Source organism: Molothrus aeneus, chromosome Z (assembly GCF_037042795.1).
Source record: "Molothrus aeneus isolate 106 chromosome Z, BPBGC_Maene_1.0, whole genome shotgun sequence".
Classification (NCBI taxonomy): domain Eukaryota; kingdom Metazoa; phylum Chordata; class Aves; order Passeriformes; family Icteridae; genus Molothrus; species Molothrus aeneus.
In genome coordinates, this window is record NC_089680.1 from 7,759,348 (window position 1) to 7,781,740 (window position 22,393).

Sequence of the window (22,393 nt, forward strand, 5' to 3'; positions counted from 1 at the left end):
TAATTAGAAATGACTACATGAGACCAATCACAGATGCACCTCTTGCGTTCCACAGCAGCTGATAATCATTTTTACATTTTGTTCTTGAGGCTTCTCAGCTTCTCAGGAGAAAGAAATCCTAAGGAGAGGATTTTTCAGAAAACATCATAGCTACAGAAGGGAGCTGCAGCTGCAGCACTGGTTGCCCACAGCCCAGCACATGGAGCCTGCTCCCTGCTCCTTGGGAATGAGAGCCGGCCTTTGGCCACATCCCCATCCCTGGAGCCTGCAGGGGCACACTGGTTCAACCACTTGCCCCCGGCCCAGTGCTGCAGCTGGATTCAATGTTCCATCGTCTGGGCTGGATTGTCCCCTCATCCTCCACCTTCTCTCTCCTGCTCAATTACAGTCCCTGCAGGACATGGGGAAGCAGGCATCAATCACGGCTGGTTACTCAGGTGACAGCAGCTGTGTCCCCGAGCTCCCCAGGGAGCACGGATGCACACATCACCCTCTGAGCCCGGTAATGAGTGGGGACATGGGCCCGCATGTGCCCTTGCCGGCTCCCTGGGGCTGCACTGCTCGATGAGCCGCGGCCAGCATTTCACAGCAGTGCAAAGGGACACGAGACCCCAATTAAGGCTGCATCAATCCCACTCCAGCTCTGCTTGGTACACTCACAAACAACCCCCACACACATGCACACGCCCCTTGTTGTTCATGAACCTTTCTCCATCCCCTGTGGCCAGAAGACAGGGGTGGACCCCCCAGACCACAAGTCCTCTGCAGGGGTTCTGTGTCACCCCCATGCCCTCCCAGCGTGACACCCCCACCCTCCGCGTCACCCCCGTGTCCCGAGGCTGGGTCCGGGGCGAGCAGCGTTGCTGCAGCACCCTGGACAGCGACACCGCTCCCCCGGGTGGGCTCGGGGTCCGGGCTGGGGTGCCCCCTTGCCCTGGGAATGTCGGCGGGACTCTGGGTTGTGGGTGCTCCTGAGGGGCTGGGGCTGCTCCCGGAGGAATGGGGGCTGTCCTCGAAGGGCTGAGCTGGGGCTGTACCTGAGGAACTGCGGCTGTCCCCAGGAAGCTGTGTGTCCCCAGGGGTCCGAGTCTGGCCTCAGTGATGGGGGACTCAGACAGGAGTTTCTGTCCCCACGGGAGTCCCCTGTGCCTCTTCAAATGTACAGGTGGCTGCACACGTGTGGAAGCCCATGTGCGAGCCTGAGTGTGACGGTCTGAGTGTACATGCCACTGAGTTTGTACAAGGGAACACAAGCCACCACCCACATGTATGTGCGCCTCCCAGCTCCACCATGGTCACCTGTGTCCTCTGTGGGCACTGCTTAGGTGCCAGGCTGGTGCATTACTGCTGGCATCTCACCAGGTCCAACCTGACAGCCCCATGGATATGGTCTCAGCAGCTCCAGTGTCATGTTTCCTTCCCTGGCACAGGGCAGCCTAACAGGATCCCCACCCATGGGTGAGCTGCCACTGGAGGCTCATGGGGGCAAGCCCCACAGCCTGGCTGGCACACCAGGAGCTGGTGCCCTGTCTGATCCAGCTCATGTCTGTGAGCTCTGGTGGGCATAGGGCACCCGTTTGCAACTTGAGAGTTCCCAGAGGCTGAGCTGGAAGCAAGCATGAGGTGGGCTGTGAAACCTCAGGCACCACAGGTGTTACCCCAGCCTGTTGGGGTGTCCTGCACCTCCAAACTGGGCCCTGGAGCTCGGTGGGTGGCACCATGCCCTGCACATAATCCTCAGCACCGGTTTGGTTCAGGAGTTTGTTTCCTTTAATAGACAGACAGAGTCACGGCCACAGTGGGAGCGCAGGGAGCAGCCGGCGCCGCCGAGCCCCCGCGCTGAGGTAGAGGAGAGCACCACTCCACGCTCCCCTGCTTTGGCACCGTGGGGCACACACGAGGAGGAGGAGGCGCCTGCCCAGCCCCAACGAGGTAGTTCAGAGTGCCCTCTTCTCCCCCTGTCACCCATCTGGGGACCCTGGCACCCAGGCAGTCTCTTTGGTGGTGGGGGGGCTATGCTGGGCAACCCTGCCCTCCCCGACATAAATCCCCAACCCCAGCCACACCCCAATAAGCTTCACCCCCACCATTCCCACCAATATCCCCATTATTTGCCCCCCCCACAGTGATCCCCCTGAGCTGAGGACCTGGGGGGCTGAGATGCCACCACCCTGGGGGTGTCTCAGGGCAGGGACAGCAAGCCCAGGCAGCGCAGGAGGACTGGGTAGGGGCGTCTGCAGTGGGTAGGGGGTGCAGTATGTGTATCGGGGCTGCAGCGTATAGGGGCTACAATTTATAGGGGCATATCGTGCCTGCAGTGTTTGCACCGAGGGTGTGTATGGAGAGGCAGCGTGGGCACCAAGGGTGTGTGCAGGGGATACAGTGTATGCATTGAGGCGTGTACAGGGGCAGCAGTGCGTGCAGCGAGGTGGGTTAGGGGCTGCAGGATGTAGGGGATGCAGCATGCAGGTCCCGGGGGTCCCCCAGGCATCAGGGCAGCAGGAGATGTATGGGAGGGTCACCTGGGGGTGGTGCCTTGGGAAGGAATATGGGTGGGTGTGTGGGTGTGTGTGTGTGCGTGTGTCAGAGGGCACGCGTGGGGATAAGGGACGAAAGGGCCCGTGTGGGTGTTCACAGCCTTGCATGGACACAGCTCAGTATTGCAGCAAGAGACACCTTTGGGTCCCCCATCCCACCCTGGTGGTCCAGCTGGGTCCCACAGCTCAGCCCCCCGGACTCTGGGCACTCCCAGCTGTTTTCAGGGTGGGGGCACATCTGCCTTACAGCGAGGTGCTAGTGGGAGTGTGGCTTTGAGAGGAGGCTGGGAGCAGGGGGTTTGGGGCTGGCACAGGGTTTGGACGGGTCTGGGTGCTTCCTCCACCAGGTGCCAGGGTGGCTGAGGGCCGGCGAGCGAACAGGACACCTGGGGGACAAGAACAAGCAGGTTAGGGCAGCCCAGGGTTGGAGAATCGACTCACCTGGCTCCAGGCACCCAGGCTGGGGAGAGTGGGATGAAGACTCATAGGGGCTTCAGCCCCCTGTCATCACTTGTGGCGTCTCCCCCAAACCAGTCATCCTTGCCTGTGTGGGACAACCTGTGGGATGGCCCAGGGCCCATTTGGCTGGCAGCCCCTCATGAGGCTTAGCCCTGACCTTTCCTGCTCATTAAATATTTAAGTTCTGAAGGCAAAGCCATTGATTTTAATTGTGGGGTGTCTCAGCAGGACAGGCATGGATCTGGGGAGCATGGGATGGGGATCTGGGGTGCACACTGGCACCACAAAGGATCCTCTGCTCCACCAAAACGCCCCAACATCTTTCCCTGCACCATATTCTGCAATCAGCCAAGTCCCACACCCAGCCAGAGACCCTCTGGGCACAAAAGCTTTGGGCTGACCACAAATCCAAGCCCTGCCTTTGGGACCCTGGGGTGTGGAATGACCTTAGGTGCGGGGTCACTTCTCAGCCAGAGTCTGTCCATCCGTCCATCTATTCACCCCCCACTTTAGCCCTTCATCACTAGCACCTGCTTTGGGCCAATTTCCATCCTTGTCAACCCCCTCCTCCTCCTGCCCCCTCTCCCCAAGCCCTGCCACTTCATTACGATGGATTTTATAGTAAAGACATCAGATTGAAGGAAGGACTTGCTGGCCAGGCAGTGGCTATAAGTTATTGGATTTCCCGGCCGCAATTACACGGGCCAAGCGGCCCTTCTATTTACCTGTGTAGACAACTCCATTTATTTCTATTGACATGTTGATACTGCTAATGCTGTTGGTGGACAGGTTCAATGCGGTCTCCTGTCTGTCATCTGGGGAAAGGAAATACCAATATGAGAGTTAAGCGAAACAGAAACAAGAACCTGTCCGAGACAGATAAGCCGGGACGCAGTCCCTATGGGCATCCACACTCCTCTCCAGTGGATGCTGCTGCTGCTGCCACCTTGGGTGCCAGAGAAAGGGATGGCCAAGGCTGGGGTGCTGCATCTCTTTACCTCGGTTGGAGATCTTGATGTTCATGGGGAACTGGGAGGCCATGGCCAGGAGGTTGTGCTGAAGTGCATGTTGCACCAGCCGCTGCTGCTCCTCTGCTGTCAGGGCCACCCTCTTCTCTGGGGGCTCCCCTGTCTCCAGCTTCTCCCGCAGCTGCTCCAGCACCACTGCCTGTGAGGCAGCTGCTGCTTGGGCTGCTGTGAGATGGTGGCTGGCCAGTCCCACCGGGATAGCGATGCGCCCCGGCACTGATGCTGCCAGCATTCCATCCTCTGCAATGACCAAGAGAGCTCAGTGGGTCCCTCATCACCACCCCACCTCACCATCCCCAGCGGTGCTAACTCCACCCCACCAGCAATGGGGCAGAGCAGGCCACCCCTCCCAACATCTGAGCTTGCTCCTTCTCCAAAGCCAGGGAAAATACACTGGTTTCACTCTCTGAAAGGGACTAAAAGAACAACATTATTCCTATTTTCCCTCAGCAAAAAAAGGTCAAGAGCAGACAGGGAAACATCCCTGCTGCTGCAGCAGTGTCCATCTCTGGGAAGATGGGATCCTCACCCACCTTTCTTAACACTGTGCACTTGGCTGAGCTGGCCACAGCTGTGAGTGGAGATGCTAAGAGCTGGCAGAGGCATTTTGGGGGTGCCCAGCAGGGTTGGGGTGCTGGCTGGCGAGTAGTTGAAGAGTGCTGTGCCAAAAGTCTGCCTGCGCCCCTCTCGACGGTTGCTGTCGATGGCAGCTTGGAGCTCTCCGGGAGAGCTGAGCGCCCGCTTCTCACATTCGTAGGGATACAGGTACTTCATGTATCTGCATGGGGAGAGAGCCAGGGGGAGATCCACAGCTGTGCACCTCCCAGCCAGCCCTGTGCTGAGCAAAGAGCCCTTGGGAAGGAGCAGAGCCCTCCAACCACCTTTGTGGTACTCCATGTCCGACCCCATCCAGGGCTCTGGGACATCTGAGCAGGTGTCCCAGGAGCAATGTTCCCCACCTGCCATGCCGCCAGGCACTCACTGTGTGCGGAGGGTGAAGGCAGCACTGGTGATGGAGGTAGGTAGGTTGAGACCCTTGGTGATCTCCCGCCAGATCTTCTTGTTGATGACTTCGACCAGGCCACCCTTGTCTGTCACCAGCTGGTACAGTGTGTACAGGTCCAGCACTTGCTTGGCCATGATGGGGATGCGGTTCACTGGTGTTCCTTCCAGAGGCACACAGGGGACACAAGAGGCTGTGGGGGGCTGCCCACAAGGCCCTTTGCACCTGGGATCACAGCCCCCACCCTCTCCCCACTGCCACTGCAGGTATCCACAATGGGAAGCACATCTCTCCATGCCCAGGTGAGCACCCATGGGCACCTGGGGTGCAGGTAGGACTCCAGGGTGCCTGGGAGAGTGGCACCCCAGCATGCTGGCACAGGGTCACCTTTGATGGAGCTGTCAGTGCAGCTGGGTATGCTCTCTGGGAAATGGATCCTCAGTGGGATGGGCAAAGTACCCCCTCCAGATACCCTTAGATAAGGTTGTCTCCCTACAATTCTCAGAGCTATCTGTACAGCACCAATCTATGAAATCTCTCAGAGCATCCTAGAATGATTCACTCTCTAATGCTCTTTCAGAGCTCCATAAAGAGAGACTCCATCTACACTTTAAAAAGAGACCCATCCTGTAACCTTTCTGTAGAGGGATGACCCTCACAACCCTTCTGGGAGGACTCACCCTACTATTTCTCTAAGGAGAGGTTTTCTCTTCCAGCTCCAGACTCTTTCAAAGAGTTCCTGAAAAACCTCTTAACCCTACAGATTGCCCCAGAAGTTTCCTCTGCTTAAAGGACTTTTGTGCCTTGCTTCAAGAAACCTGACCCCAAATCCTCTTCAACTGCTCTCAGCAGAGACCCTGACCCCTGGTGCACCACCATCACCCTCCTTTACAAGGCAATGGGGCAAGGGAACATGGGTTCACCAGGGTTCTGTGAGCCCAGTATAGATCAGCATGGTCTCCACAGCCACCAAGTCTGGCTAAAATCCCCTCCCCACTTTCTCAGCACCCCCAAAAAACCTCACAGCCTTGCTGTGCTCCATGCCTCCTTGGGATGATGGTCTGGGCATTTGCTGGAAGCTGGGCAGAGGATAGTCTGGATATTTGCTGGAAGCTGGGCAGAGGAGGGACAAGCATCACATCCCGTTCCACCCTGTCCCATCCTGTGCCATTCCACCCCCTATTTATTCCTCCTGCGAGGTGGCGGGGCACAGGCAGTATTGGAAAGCCATCCATTTGGCCGAGGGAGGCTGTCAGGACTGCGCTTTGCCCCTCAAACGAAGCCGTCATTCACCGCCATCCTCCAGCATCCCTAATTTATGGCCCTGATATTGGCTTGGCTTCTTCACATAAGCCTGAAAAATGAGCTCTTTTTATTCTTTTACTGAGTTCATTTAACTTTTTTTTTTGTGTGTGTCTGTGTTGTTCACCAGGTCGGGAAGGGGGAGAGGAGTTTATCCTCTTGGGAGAAAGGCAGAGATATTGACTTGACATCTGCTGTCAGCAGCTCACCAGCTCTGCTCGGGGCTGCTGGCACAAGACCCATCACCTCGGGGGGCCAGTTTGAGGGCTCTTCCTCACGCCCAAAGAGTGAGTTTTCAGGGTCTCAGCCCCTAGCCAATGGCCTATGGATTTCTCTTCTCCCATCTCCAGCCTTGGCAGCTTACGAACATGCCTCACCATTAATCTCAGGGCTGTGTGGGGCGTGCGGCCAATGCCTGTCCCACTGACAAAGGCACCTGTCTGCATCCCCACAGAGTGATGGCCCTAGCCACAGCCAGGGCGAAGGGCACAAAAGCCTAGGGAGGTGTTGCAGCAATTGTGGGGCTGCAATTAGCACCTTGACTGATTAATAGCCCCGTATTATCAGCAGGGCACTCAGCTTGGTGGTGAAGTGGGGGGCGGCCTGCAGACCCCAGTAAGCAAATGCAGAAATAGCCCCCTTCTGTCCCTGATTACTGCCTTTGAGATGCCATAGAAACTGGGGCATGGCCATGAACTGCCCCACTGCCTGTGTCTGATGGCCTCCATGAGCCACCAGGGCCAGCTGTGCCCTTGTGCCATGGGGTGGCCTCAGAAGGTCTGCCCCCCAACCCATTCTTCAGCCCTACAAATCTCCCACTCTGCTGACAAATGTCAGTGCTGATATTGTCCTGACAGACAGCTGGCGGGATGCAGTCTCTTTCAGCAGGGCTCACTCTGTGAACATCAATCCCTCATGGAGACCTTGCGGACACAGCCTGGGTGTCACAGTCCCCTGCCCATGCACCTCTGGGTGCCCCAGCTGCACCTGCACCTGCAGTGGTTCTCAGGTGCTGCTTCTTACCCAGCTCTTGATGACCCCTGGGATGCTGTCCTTGCCCCTCAGTCCTTCTGTCCCCTTTCTCTTGGGTATCCCAGTCCAAAATCCCTGTCTCTTCCAAAAGGTTCATGGACACCAATCCCTGCACACCTGCACCTGTGCACCCACGCCCTGCCTCCCCTCCGAGTGGATGGCACCCACTCAGAGGGGAGGCAGGACAGAAGGGATGGAGGGCACAGGAGTGGGACATCCAGATGCAGAGGGATGTGGAGCAGCACTGTCAGGGAAGCATTAGGCTCCCTCCCTCATCCCCACAGCAGCAGGCACTTACTTAATTAGCCCCGGCCCCAATAGCAAGGGAGTTAATTAGCTCTGGAGAGAGAGATAATGAAGCTGCAGAACAGCCCATGAATCTTGTAGCTGATGGATGCTGGAGGGCCGAGGTAGTGCTGATGCTCCCACTCACTCCCCACAGCTGTGCACCAGGGCCAGGGGGCACCCATGGGGCAGTACCCAGCCCACCCACAGCCTACAGCTGGCCCCAGCATAGGCTGGGGGGCTGTAGCCCTCCGGCCATGCCAGCCACTCACCACACACCCATGACTGCAACAAGTATGTGGTGTCCCAGCCCAACCCAGAAGTCAATCTCTGCAGCCCCACAGCCAGGTGGGGACCCTCACCACCCTTCCAATGGTCAGGGCATGCAGGCGACTGCCCCCTCTGCCCTCTCTCGCCCCATGCACAGCCAGCCCCAAAGTTCCTGCACCCCCCTCAGCCTTTCCCCGTTAATTAGCTCGGCATTAACCTCTGCCTGGGGTTTACTGGCTATCGAGCGGCTTGTTCATTAATCCACACACCAGCAAAAGGCTCTAATTAATACGGCCGGCCACACGCCCGCGCTCGGCAACTTTTAATTGTCGCAGGCCTGGCCGGGGAGGGCGAAGGTTAAAGCATTTATCGAGTCCCCGGGAGCCGGCTCGGCTCCCCATGCCGATAGCAAAGATTTCCGATGAGGATGGGTTGGCTGGCGAGCCCTTAACCCCTGGGTGCCCGGTGCTGCCCGGAGTGCCGGCCCCACTCCTGCAAATCACAGGCATCACTGAGAGGTGCTGATGGTGGGCATCCTCACCAGGCGCTGCTAACAGGGAGCCCTAAAGGGCACTGCCAAGGGCATTCCCACCGGGCATCCCTAAAACGTCCTGAAAACTGCTAATGGGCTTCATTAAGGGGTGTTGCTAATGCTTGTCACCAAGGGGGTAGGTCCCCCACCAGGTGTTTCCAGCGGGCATCCCTGCTGGGCATCGATAATGGGATATCTGGGACACCTGCCCCAGCTTGGGGTTCAGGGGGAGGCCCAGGGGGAGCACCACAACACCTGCCTGAGGGATTTGCAGAGACCTGGAGCAGCTCAGAGCCAGAGAGCAACACACCATGAGCCCCCCACTAGCAGCCGAGGCAGGGGTGGCAGTGGCACCCACCCCAGCCACCCACTTTTACCTCTCTTCTGCATGAAGCCAAAGAGGTCATCCAAGAATTCCTTGCGTTTCGGGTCCTCATCCAGTTCATAGAGCTGGAGGCAGGAGAGAGAGAGGGGTCAGTGCTTCCAGCACATGCAGGTGAGAATGGGGAGGGGAGCAGTGCCTGGGGCTGAGCACTGCCTGTGCCAGAACCTGGCATCACCCCTGGCCCCACCTGCCTGCCCTGCCAGCAACAAGAGGCTCTCTGTGCACCCCTAACAGAATCCCCTGACACATCCTCTCCCTGGGTGTGGGCTCTCCCTGTGCCTCGGGTCTGGCACGGGCTCCCCACAGACCAATGACTATTCTGAATCTTTGCTGCAGAGATGCTGGGCCTGTGCCTCAGTTTGTCCTGTCCCTCACCCTCTTACATGCAAGAATCACAGCCCAGAGGCATCAGCAAACCCCAAGCCCCAGAGAGGAGCCCGGAATTAGGATGCTCAGCTCTGCTCTGGCACTGCCAAGTGTTGGTGTTCCCCAAGTCCCAGCATGGGATCAGCATCCTCATCAGCCCTCATTCTCCACAGGGGCACAGGCCCACCTGAACAGTGGGGGATGATCCCATCCTGGGGAAGGAAAAGTTGGCTCGACCATACCACTGGGTACCATCAAGGGAGGTGCAAGTGCCGGGGCTGCCATGTGCCCAGGATTGCACAGACACAAACATGTGGCTGTGAGGACACTTATGGTGGATGGTCTGGACACACGGACACAGCCTGAGCTGAGGGACAGCACTGGGAAGGTGAGTGGAGCCCCTACATCAGGGACACCAAGTGCTGGCTCCCTGTGAAAGTCCGGGCTCGCCTGATTCCAGCACAGCGCCTGAGTGACCATGACAAATTGGAGCCTGCCAGATCGATGGCCCAGCAGTAAAAGTCAGAGCACATGAAGGAAAAATTAGCACCAATCGAAGACACTATAGACACCAATTCCTCCCAGCAAGCCCGGCAAGAATTTAAAGCCATTGAAAAGAAACAAAACTCAGCAGTCCAGAATGGATTTCCAAAACGTATACAAAGAAATGCAAGCTGGAAAACAAAGTCAGGCACAAAATAGAGTCGTTTAAAAAACAATTGTGCTGGGAAAGGCTGTTAAAAAACAATAGAAAGGGAGCACACCCCCGCTCCACACAGAACATCATTCACCAGACAGATAAAGGGAGCTGCGCTTAAGGGTCGTCAGGCTGCAGGCACACGGGATGTGGGGATGGGGGTGGATGCCACGGGGACACATGAATTCAGAGATACAGGAATGTATGGATGTGGGTCTGCAGGGATTCAGGGGACACGGGGATGGGGTGATGCAGGGATGGAATCAGAACACATGAGTACAGGGACATGAAAATGTAGGGATGTGGGGTGTAGAGACTTTGAGGACATGGAGATGTAGGATGTAGGGATAGGGGAATGTGGGGACCTACAGGAATGTGAGGATGCTTCTACAGACCCCATGGTTCCCACCACTGAATAGACACACCTAACTCAGTCCCTTGTCTAACTCAGGTGCCAGCTGCCTGTCCCTTGTCAGAGACAGAGTGGTGCTAACTGACTGTCCCTAACTTGTCTAGGGGTACAACTCCCAGACTCTCACCCTGCTCACAGGTGCTGACTGCCTGGCTCCATGGAGCTCCTTCTGCACTGCTTCCCCACTCTCTGGACCCCACTTACCTATCCCCTCCTTGCAGCTGGGTGCTCTTGGAGTGCCCTGACCCCAGTACTGTGTCCCTCTTCACCGCAGTCTTCCCTTCCTCACTCCCTATTGCCTGCTCTTTTCCAGGAGGTCCCTGAACCATTGATTGCACTAACTAGGTCAGGCTCTGAGCAGAGCTCCAGGAGGCTGCTTTGATTTCTGCCCCATGAAGGCTGTGTCAGCCAAGCTTTGCCGGCATTTTTCTGCCTGTCCCTGCCTCTGGAAGGCCTCCACACCAAGCGCTTTGACGTCCCCTGACATCTGGCTTGTCAAGGCAGGGGCAAACCCCCAGAATTGGCAACTACCACTCATCCCACTGCAAGGTGAAGCCATGGCCTTCCTGAGGGTCGCCTAGTGGATGGGCTTCAGCACCCACACATCTCTTCCCTGGGTGCCACTCATGTTTTTCCTCCCATGGATGCAGGCGGGATCCCCCCTAGAGCGGGCTGCTACTGACTCCAGCCCCCAAAACAGGTGTGACCACCAAGGGCCAGGTTCTATTTTTCCACTGTTTATTAACCTCTAACCTTTTATCTGTGGGACACTGAGATGCAGAAACACATTACATCAAACGGGGAGCAAAGGTCAGCTTTTAAGTGGAGATGAGAGCAGAGCTGAGTAACTGGGGACAAGCTGGCATGGCCCCTGGGTACGCCTGGGATGCACGGGGTGTTCCATGGGGTCTGGGGATGCCCAGGCTGGAGAAGAGGTCTCCTGGGTCACACATAGTTGCTGTGCAGGGACACATGCCTCACCTGGGTGTGCATAACCCCACATGGGCTGCCACAATCCCACATGAGGGTGCACAAGCCCATGTGAGCATAGACAACCCTACACAACAACACCTGAGCTTGCACAACCCCACAGGTGTGCACAGCCTTGTGTGGGTCCACACAACCCCACAGGAGTGTGCACAGCCCCTTGTGGGCATTGCACAGCTCCACATAAGCAAAAGCACAACCCTTTACAGGGACACAGATCCCCTAGTGCCACACAGAAGGTAGAATGGGTATGTACAATCCTGCACAACCTTGCATTGGTGTGCACAGCCCTTCAGGGACACACAGAACATCACAAGAGCGTGCAAAAGCCTGTGGTGCACATGCACACACAACCCACAGGGACAAAAATCCCTACACAGGCACACACAGCCACGTCTGGAAGTGCACAGCCTCCCACGGGCAGGTGCAGCAGTCTGGTGTGTGCCCAGACTTCCATGGGCACGCTCCAGACTGCAGGAGCATCCACAACCCCATACACACATCATGGGCACGCAATCCAAATGTGCACGCATAGCCCAGATGGAACATGCACGTTGCTGTACATGCACCCACAACCCAAGACTGGAACACACAACACCAGACAGGCATTCACAACCCCATGTATACATGCACAATTCTGGACAGGCACTCACAACCCCGGAGGGGAATGTACAACCCCAGAACGGAACACACGACTGTAGACAGGCACGCACAACCCTGACAGCACACACAAATCCCAGCTGGGCATGCACAGCCCCAAATGGGCAAACAGAGCCCCATACATGCATGCACAACCCCAAACAGACACACACAACCCCATATATGCACACACAACCCTGTACGTGCATCCACAACCCCAGATGGGCACACGGAGCCCCAAACAGGAACACAGAAGCCCAGAAGGGGATTTACAGTCCCACACATGCCTGCACAACCCCAGACAGGCACTCCACATGGATGGGCACCCCTGACCCTGCAAGGCACACGCTGCCCCAGAGCCCCCTGCCACACACCTTGGAGCAGTGGTCTAAGCCTTGCCCAGGGGCAGTTGTGCAACACAAGCAGCGGCTCCTGCTTGTGGTGACCTATGAGCAAGGACCCTTTTAATCGTGTTTGTATTGATATAATTAGTAACTCATTTAACGCCATCGATGTAACTATATTCCTCTATAAACGGAAGTATTAAACTGTCAGGCCCTGGGATCAATATCCCGCCGGTGTGCAGCACAGCCCTGCTCTGCCAGCCTCGGGGACCCATCCATGCTTGGCCACCCCACTGGCCTTGGGACCCCACCCGCACCCCAGCTCCACCTGGCCCTGCTGGCCTGGGCGCTGGTGCAGGACTAGCTCAGTGTGTCCTCATCCCACACCCCACGCTGGGTGTAGCGCTGGGACCTGCTCCCTCCTGTCATCCCATTGCCATGGCGACATCTATATTCCTTAAGGGATGGGGATAACGGGGCTTGTCAGGCAGGCTAAAGGTCAGTGGGTCGAACATGGTTTATTAACAGGACGTGAATAGGCCTTGTGCTTCCTCCTCCTCCTCCTCCCCACGATTAAGTAACATTGTTAACACCACTCATTCACCTAGGACATGACTTTCCTGGAGCCAGGAGGGCTTCTAGAGATGAAGCTTGGGTCCCTGAGACCCCTTAGCCTAGCTGACACACTAGACAAGAGGATCAGGATCCACCATCACATCAGGATGTGATGAGGTGCTAAGCCACCTGCCAAGCACTTCAGCTTGCCCTGGTGAGTCCCCCCCACCCTGGGCCCTGCTGGCAAGAGAAATTATCTCAGTGAGACCTCCACAGTCCCCGCCCAGCTGCCACCTCCTGCTGGCAGCGAGGGCTCAGATCAGCAGCCAGGATTTAATCCACTTAATATGAGCTGTATCGATCCTAGACCCTGCTCAGCTCCCCCCCACCATGCAAACCCCCCAACCCTGAGCTGCTTAATATCCACCACATTGATTAGCCACACTGCTAATTTTTCCATCTGGCCACTGTTCACGCAGCACACCCAGGTAATGCTCACCTCCCTGCACCCCCCAGCCACACACCACGGGTGGCTGACTGCTGATGCACTGTTTTGGAGTCACTGCACCTCTCCAGAGCTCGACTGCTGCCTCTGAGATCCTTCCCGAGGAGGATGGTTGGTGCAGAACTAAGCACCCAGACACTGGTGTGTCCTCCCCTGTGCCCTGCTGGCATGCCTCAGTTTACCCTGCAGATAATCACAGGCCATTCCCAGTCAAGGCACAGCCCTGAGCACACTGGGGTTCAGGGATCCCAACAGTATCCACAGTTGGAGTCTTCACTGCCATAGGGCACACACAACAAACTAAGGGTTTGCAGCTCCCTCCCCCCATCCCCATAGCCAGAGCTGGGGGGCAATTCACTCCCCGCCAGGCACAAACCACCCCCTGACCTTGCAAGCCACCACTCGCCTCTTCCACCGGTTGTTAATAAGTTAATGGTTACGGGATGGCTGTGCCGGGACGGCTGGCTGCATTCGAAGGCAGCGCTGGCTCGTGGGGGCACGCTGCTCCCCTGACGCCACAGCCCCGAGGGGTGTGGGGTGCTCACTCATCCCAACATCCCACCAACCTCAGCAGCCACCCCACTAGCGTGGCCGGACACCTCTGTGTGGAGACCTCTCCCAGCGCTGTGGCTCCCCTCAAAGCCTGTCATCACGCTTAATATTTAACGGCGCTTTATAGAGCAGGCAGGTTTAATCAGCGCTGATAATGCGGCGGATCCGGCAGGTCATTAGAACCCCCCTTCCCGCCGCTGCAGCCGCTCCCGGGAGGGCTGCCTGCCTGCTGCAAACATTAACCCAGCCCCGTGCAAGCTCGGCTGGCAAGCACTGGCCTTGGGACAGAGCCCCCCACCCACAGCCTGGCCCTGGCGTGATCTGGGGCACTCTGTGTAAGCCTTCTGCTTAACACACCCTGCAGGAGGGGAAACTGAGGCAGGGGGTGCTGGCATGGCTCCCCCACAGGCTGGAGCCAGAGGAAGCACACGGTTGTGGGGAGCCACCATGGGCACCATTCAAGGCCCCTTGTCCCATCCAGGGCTGCCCCTTGCCCCATCCGCTCCCGGCTCCCGGCTGTCCCCCACGGTCAGCCCCTTGTTACTCGTTCATGGCTGAGCAGGCAGGGAGTCAATGAGCGGATTTGTTCGGGTTAACCTCCCTGACCCATTGGCGCTTGCTCCGCCACTGCCTCCCCCTCCATCCTTGCTTTCCTCTCCATGTCTGCCTCCCCCTCCATTCTTGACCCCCTCCCCGCCCCTGATCCCTCCATGGGTGACTGAAGTCGTGAGACACCCTACAATCCCTTCAATCCCTTACTAGATGACTGGAGCCATGGCACCCTGTCCATGACCAGCACCACCCCAGGTGTCCCCAGGGGACACACACAGGCACCCGCATAGTACTTGTATGGATGAGCACATAGGGCATGCTCTAGCACCAGGTCTGTGCACGCACACAGCTGCTGTGGGGCTGTCCGAGTATGGGGTGCACCCACGAGGGGCTGTGTCCATGCCTGCGATGTGCATGGGCTGTTCAATCCCCCTCCCCACCATGCACCTCTGGGCCCAGCCCCTTCCTGCAACTTCTTTGACAGGACAATGCAGAAGGAAAGGCTGGTGCCCACCCCAAACCACACCCTGTGAAAGCAAGACCAGCCCCCACCTCAGCTATGTAAGAGCTGTGTGCCTGAGCAGAAAGAGCATCTGGGCCTGGTTCTCCCTCATGCCCTCCCACAGACATGGGATGTAAGCTCTGGAGCATGATGGAGCTCTGTAGGCATGATGGAGAACACAGCCTCACCAACAGAGGCAACTTCAGTGGGTGCCCAGGGGACAGGCTTCCAGAGCCCCCACATAGAGTCTGCTCAGCCTCTGCACATTCATGCACACTGCAGCTTGCTCTGCAGATGCATACGCGTGTGCATGCTCCCCTTGTGCACCCTCACCCTGGACAAACAGCCCCAGCAAGCACACTCACACAGCCCCTGTATGTGCTCCCCCTCTGCACAGACCCTGTCCATGCTTATGCATCCCTACACACTCTTCACACACACAATCCTTGTGCACATCCATCCATCCATCCATCCATCCATCCATCCATCCATCCATCCATCCATCCATCCATCCATCCATCCATCCATCCATCCATCCATCCCATCCATCCCCTTGAGGCCAGACTCCACCACCTGAGATCCAACCTCCCCACTGCAGACCTGCCCAGCCGGCTGGCAGCACAGGAGATTTACCTCCACTATTAACCCAATTAGTGGATTATTGGAGGCCCAAGTTGATGAGGGCGTGCATCCTCCCCAAAGACTCAACTGGCATCTGCTTTCAGGGAGGCAGCTGGGGAGGCAGCTGGAAGTAGCCTCAGTGTGAGCTCCTGATGGTGCTCCTCTCCCCTCTACAGTGAGGGTATTCTCACATCCTCAGCTAGTTTTTACACCTCCTCCTTGGAGCCCCATTCCCAAACCCTTTGGACCTCCCCCTGGAAGATAGTGTTGTGACAGCTTCTGAGGCTCTGAGCATCCCACAGGCTCCAGTGGGGCCAGGAGGTGCCCTGGGGGGCAGCAATGGGAGCAGGGCCTGGCACCGCCACCACTGCTCAGCACTGTGGGCTGGGCAAGAGGTGGCCTTGGAGGGGGCTTAGCCCTCAAACCCTGCCTCAAGGGTCCATGCAATTCCAAGATTGTGACACTGGTACGGGCATGCAGATGCCTAAACACACTGGGACACCCCATGTGTGCCTGTACATGGTGTACATGGGTGTGTTCAGACTCGTGTGGGCACACACACACACACACACACACACACACACACACACACACACACACACACCCACCCACAGCCATATGGATCCATGCACACCTGCATGCTCATATGGACCCATAAACACATTCCAGCACTTCCATGGGTTCACACAAGCTCTGCATGCTCCTGTGCATCCACACAGACACACTGGGCCTCCCAAGGATTGCTACACACAGGGGCACGCAGGTGGGTCCACATACACACACATACCTCCACACTTACATGTGGACTTATACAGCTGCATACATTCAGTTTGGTCTGTGGGCACACAAACCCCCAGAACACCTCTGTTTGCCCTTCCAGCCACACCCCAGCAGCACCCTTGTCCTGTCCTATGCCCTCCACTGCTGCTGGGTTGCCAGAGCTGTTGGAGTTCCAGGGATTGGCACACTGACTCTTGCTGCTGATGCCACCTCCTCGCTGCAGGTGATCCCAGATTAGGGGCACAGCTCTGCTCACAGGTTTGCTGGAGAAAAGCCTCCAGGCAGACATGGATGGGGCAATGTGTCCACTTTTCCCTCCCTGATTCTGCAGTGTAACCAGAGACCCTCTAATTTAGCCCCCCGGGAGCCCTTGGTCCTGCCCTTAGGTTGAAGATGCACTGACGGTGAGGAGGGGACTGTGGCATGGAGACCACTACCCTCTCCTCAGTGTCCCCCTCTTCAGCCACCTCCATTCCCTGAACATTCCTGACTCTATTTCCTCCCAGGGACAACACCACGGGAGAAAGCAATAGGGACAGAGATAGGAGGGAGCACACCATTCATTTTGGGATGACCCTCTGTGTCACGAGGAGGTCCTTGCCTACAGGGGCACACACACCTCCATGCTCTGAGATGTGAGTGTGCACATCACAGCTGGCAAGCCTTCCCTAAATGCATGTTAAGGACAGGTGGGTGGGTGCAAGAGGCAACTCCTGGTATCAGGGACAGGCAAGGCAGGAGGAACAGCCACTCCAGGGTTAGGCTGAGGATAATGGCAAACAGCTGCTGGCAAAACCAGCCACCCCCAAATTAACTACTGAGGCTACCAGACACTCCGGAGTTCCTAAAGGGCTGGCTGGGGCTCATCCCCTGCAGCTGCTCCTGGGAAGGGAGGAAGGAGCTTCAGAGGATCCTGATCCCCCCACTCACAGATGGGTGTGAACATGCCAGAGGGGCCCTGGCAGGGAGGGCATCCTCCTGCCAGCAAACACTCTGCTAACAGAGAGCTGGATGCAAAGCCCAGATGTTTGAGTCCCTCCCACCCCAGGGAATGGAGAAGAAAGCCCTGGGTTCTGGTGCTGTTCTTCTATCACTGGAGGAAACCAGCACACCCATCCCTGTCTATATGCATGGTTTCCCTAGGGGGAAAGCTGAATTCATGGAGCTGAACTTGGCACCTGAAATACCAGGCTCTTACCCGTGCCCTCCAAGTCAAACATAATGCAGCACCACAGAATCAAAACCTGGAGGCATCCCAGCCCTTGGGGAAGCTGGGGTTCGTGGCTAATGCATAATCACACCCCACTTGGTACCCCCCACCTCAGGGCTGGGTCTGCCTGACAGCCCTGGGTGTGGAGACCTCCCAGACCTTTGCCCAGGTCTCTACCTATGTTGTCCTTATCAATGTACATAAACCGGCGCCGGGGGCTGATGCAAGAGGCAGGGGTGAGGGGGTCTCTCAGCCTCCTAACACTGCAGCAGCCCTCCCAGTCAGAGCAAAGGTCTCACCAGCCCTCCCTCCCCAAACCAGCACCTCAGGAAGCTCATAAAACTACAGCATACATGTGAGATATTTCCCCAAAAAGCTCCTCTGTGCAAAGCAGCATTTGCCTGTTAACCCGGTGGCTTTTGCCATAACTACCTCGTCCTCTGCTCCCATTTTTAGCACCACTGTGCAGTGTGGAAACCCTTCCCTGGCTGGTCCTGCACCAACCTCCCACCCCATCCCCATCAAGGCATCCTCCCCACTGCAGAGAGATGGAGGAAGTCTCTCTCTGCCCACCTTCTGCCAAACAGCCTGGATTTGGTGGTCTCTGTTCACTTAGCTGTGCCCCCATCCAGGAGGATGAGAGCAGGGACAAGCCCTGAATCCCACCCTGGGTGACAGAATGATGGTTTGGGCAGTTTCAAGCAGAGAGTCCTGGTGGGAAACACAGTTCTGGCCACTACAAGGGTCTCTCTCCACCTGCAGGACCCTCACAACCACACTGCCACTACCCCAGAGCTTTCCAGCAGACAGACACACGCTGTCCCCTCACCTCCCCCACAGCATCACAGCCCAACCCCTGGGAAACCTCCAAAAGCTGAAGAACAGCCACCCTCGCTACTGAGTCCCTGCAGAGAGTGGAGAACCTGTTCCCCAGGCTGGGTGAGGCACAGCCCTGCAGCCTGGGGAAGACCCAGCAGGGACATGTCCCTCCCCAGCAGGGGTATGTCCCCTCCTGCATGATCCCAGGGGAGGGACAGGAGTGACAGCCACCCTGCAGACCCCAAAGCAAGCTGGCACCGCAGCCTGCTCCTAACTGCAGAAGGACATCCCGTTGTTCCCTGGGCTGGCTGGGACATGTCACAAGGTGGGAAACACAGGTGTGGGTCTCTGGATGAGGGGTCCATCACTTTTCCAATCAGGGTTGAAAAAACCCAAAGAGAGTAAACAAGGAACGAGCCAGGTCTCACCCTGGGAAGCTGTGGCAGGATTTATCCCGCACCCCAACCTCTCCTGTCATCCCTCTCCCACTGTTCACAACATTCCTGCCCTGCACAAGGAGCGCGGGCAGCCCCAGACAGGGGCAGGGCGGGAGGCTGAAGGACGAGAAATGCCGGGGATGCTTTCCTAGCCTCCCTGGGAGGGAGGAGCTGCTTCCCACCTCCCGGCTGACCCCGGGAACCGGACAGTCAGCCTTTTTCTGTGCAGCGGGGTGTAATGTAACACTTCCCGGACGAGCTGTTTGGCCTGTGCAGCTCACCCACCCTGGCCCTCCCCGGGCGGCTTCAAGGCAGCGCCAGGCTCTGGCAGCATCCCCGGGCACAGCCGGGGGGAATGTGCTGCCCGTGCCCTGTCTGCACCTCTGCCTGCTGCCTTGTAGGCAGGGGATGAGCCCCGGTCCCCCAAAATAACAAGATGTTGAGCAATTTGAAACAGAAAAGGCAGCAGCACGCCCCCACAGCAGCCAAAAGTTGGGTCCCTGCTGCTGTTCCCCTGCTCTCCTGCCAGAACCGGATGAGACCAAAGTGCCCTCGTCCTCCTGTCCCTGAGCAGCACCGTCCTAAAAAGCCACACAACAGCTGTATGACAACATTTCTGTCTGTTCTATCCCCTCACCACATCTTCCCTGTCACCCACTGTGCCTCTCTCTCCCCCACAAGGAAGCTGAGCGCACGGGGAGCACAAACCTGCCCTGGCGCTGTGCAGGCTGTGCCCACACCCTTGCATGCAGAGGCACCCTGCATGCTGTGTGCAAACCAGAGCTTGCACAACACGGCTCAGATGAGATCCACACGCATTAAATACAGGGGGACTTTCCTTCCATCCTTTACTAAAGCTCCTGAAGCCCTTTCCCCATGTCCTCAGCTGCAGAAGGGTCTCCCCTACACCCACCAGGAATGAGGGGACAGGGTGTATGTGCTACTTCCTCCATCTGTAATACACCCTGGCCCTTGCAGAGACACAAGAACTCAGTTCCATGGCTCGCCAGCTCCTTGGGGTGACCACACACCAGAGCCCTTGCCCTTTTTCATCTCTGCAAAACCCTGTGGACAGGGGTCAGCCTGTTTTACTCATTATAGAAGGCAGCAGGATGGAGCACAAAACAGGGTGGGCACAGGGAGATGCCTGGACACTGGACACCCTATCATGATGCAGGGCCTGGGGACAGGCACAGGGGACACCGAGGTGGGGTCATGAAGCAGGGCTGAAAGGGGGTTTAGTAGCACTGAGATGGGGAGCACATAGGATGATGACAATGCCTATAGGGTGGGACAGAGCTTAGGGATAGGAGAAGTGAGGAGCATTCAGGGGGTACCCATTTAGGAAAGGATGAGGTTTGGGGGCAGTGGGTGAATACTGGTGGGGTTTCATTTAGAGCGGGATTGCAATAATGTCTGGGGGTTAATGGGAATATGGGGGATGTCCACTCAGGGTGGGTCTGGGCTGGGGCGTGGTGTTGCTCATTTAGGGTGGGATACAGACAAGGTTTGGGAGCGGTGGGGGGCATAAGGGTTGTCCACTCAGGGAAAGCTGAACCCGAGTTTGGGGGGACACCGGGGATGCCTGCCGGGAGCAGCCGGTGCCGGGGCAGCGATGCCTCCTTACCTGCTTGAACTGCTCCTCGTAGGTCCATTCGTGGTGCGGTGGTGGCGGTGGGTCGCGGGGCTCCCCTTCTTCCTCCTCTTCCTCCTCCTCCTCCTCGTCCTCCTCCTCCTCCCCCGCAGCGGCGAGCGGCGGGCGCGGGCTGGAGGCCGGGCGGCGGCGGGGAGCGGCGGGCGGCGGCCCGGGGCCGGGCTCCACCGGGGGCCGTCGGGGAGCGCCGTCGGGGCCGCGGGCCAGGCGGGCCGCCTGCTGCCGCTGCAGGCTCTCCATCACCGCCGCCAAGCGCAGCCCCCCCGCCGGCCCCGGCCCCCGCGGCGGGGCGGCCGGCTGCGGGCACAGGGCACGGCCTCAGCGCTGCCTCCGGAGCCGGAGGAGGAGGAGGGAAGGGAGGAAGCATCCCCCACCCCACCCGCTCTCCCCGCCACTCCCGGGGGCCTTGCCCAAAAGTTGCCCGTGGAGCCGTCGCCGCGCCGGGCGCGGCTCCCGCCGCCGGAGGGGCTTCGTCCCCCGCCGCGACCCCCGGCACCCTGCCCCGCGGGGGACCCGGCCCTCCGGTGCCACATCCCCGCTCCTCCGGGCGACGCCGTGCCTGCTCCTGCCGGACACGGGTCCGACCCCAGGAGTCTCCTTCCTCCATCCCACCCGTGTCGTGCTGGGACTCCCGCCCCAGTTCCACTGTGAACCGCGTCCTACCGAGGACCCCTTTCCTCCTCGGTCCCAACGGAGACATCCGCCCCGACGGGGAACCCTCTCCTGCAGAACCCCCACCGCCCCGTCCCCGCCGGGGACCCTGTCCCGATCCCGCCGGAAGGTCTCGCCGGGCGCCCTGTCCTCTCGGGACGCTCCTCCCGCTCCCACCGGGAACGCCGACCCCGATCCCGCTCCCTGTCCAACGCGGTGTCCCTGCCCCGCTCCCGCCATGCACCCCCGCGTCGCCGACCCCCTCCGGCCGCTCCGTCCCTCACCAGGGCGGGTTTGGCCGCCAGGCTGGGGTTTTCCACCATGCCGCCGGCTCCGAGCGCCGCCCGGGGCTCGCCCCGCCGTCCCGGGGGGCACGGCCGGCTGCTCCGCCCGGTCCCGGCCCCGGCCCGGCGCTCACATGGCGCCGCGCCCGCCGATATTTCTTTTATTCCGCAGTAGATGAGGGTGGGTGGGATTTTTCCCTCTTTTCTTTCTTTCTCTCTTTCTTTTTTTTTTTTTTTTTTTTTTTTTTTTTTTTTTTTTGCAACAAGTGGCAGTCAGACAGCAACACCCCTCCCCGCTCCCATTTGCTAGCGCACGTCTAGGGAGTCACCCGGGGAGGGCTGGGCTTACGGCAGGCCCGCGGGATCGCCCCGCACCGGCCCGCCGAGAGCCGGCCCGCGGCGGCGGGAGGCAGCGGGACCCGGGCCGGGGGCGCGGCGGGCTGGGAGACCCCCAGTTTGTGTCCATGTGCTGGACGAGGGGAGTGCGTGGGGGTCTGTGCAGGCTGTGCACACACAGACTTGTGAGGAGAAGGGAGTGTGAAGGAGGGAGGGTGTGTGAGGGGTCTGTGCACACGTGTGTAGGAGGGTGCTGCATCCATCGCGCACCTTTTAGAGCGTCTGTCTGTGTGTGTGGATAGCTGTGTGTGCTGGGAGAAGGTGAGTGTGTGTGTGTGCTCATTGCCTGCGTGCAGTGGGATGGATGAGCCTCCCCCACACGTGTGTAAGCAGGGTGTCGAGCACCCCTGTGCCTCTGCACAGTGGGAGAAGTGAGTACATTAAACGTGTGGGAGCCCCCACACATCAACGGGAGTGTGCCCGGGGTTTAAGGGGTGTGTACACCCTGGTGGTGTGTGTGGAAGATGTGTGTCCATCACCTGGAGCAGTGACCATGCACACCCATGTGAGAAGCAGCGTGCCCTGTCAGAAGGGCTGAGTGCCTGTAGTGTGCACACACATGTGTGTTCGCTCTTATAGGACAATAATAAAAGCCCT

The 22,393-nt window shown here is 58.4% G+C and overlaps 1 protein-coding gene across 1 annotated transcript; it reads right to left on the bottom strand.

Annotated features, from left to right (window-relative positions):
* Positions 1-2,178: 2,178 nt before the first annotated feature.
* On the bottom strand, positions 2,179-21,439 carry ARID3C (AT-rich interaction domain 3C). The gene is made up of 8 exons (XM_066569488.1): positions 21,401-21,439; positions 20,439-20,762; positions 8,826-8,898; positions 5,007-5,190; positions 4,558-4,802; positions 3,995-4,264; positions 3,722-3,811; positions 2,179-2,923 (listed from the first exon to the last, which is right to left on the bottom strand). The coding sequence occupies exons 1-8, from the start codon at positions 21,437-21,439 to the stop codon at positions 2,781-2,783; spliced, it is 1,368 nt and encodes a 455-aa protein (XP_066425585.1). The 3' UTR covers positions 2,179-2,780.
* Positions 21,440-22,393: the final 954 nt, after the last annotated feature.

Excerpts from the sequence above, each read along its gene's own strand:
- ARID3C (XM_066569488.1), bottom strand. The coding sequence starts at position 21,439 with ATGGTGGAAAACCCCAGCCTGGCGGCCAAACCCGCCCTG. Across the intron at positions 8,899-20,438 it reads ACGAGGAGCAGTTCAAGCAG|CTCTATGAACTGGATGAGGA; the intron begins GTAAGGAGGCAT and ends TCCTGCCTCCAG. Across the intron at positions 5,191-8,825 it reads TGGCTTCATGCAGAAGAGAG|GAACACCAGTGAACCGCATC; the intron begins GTAAAAGTGGGT and ends TGCCTCTGGAAG.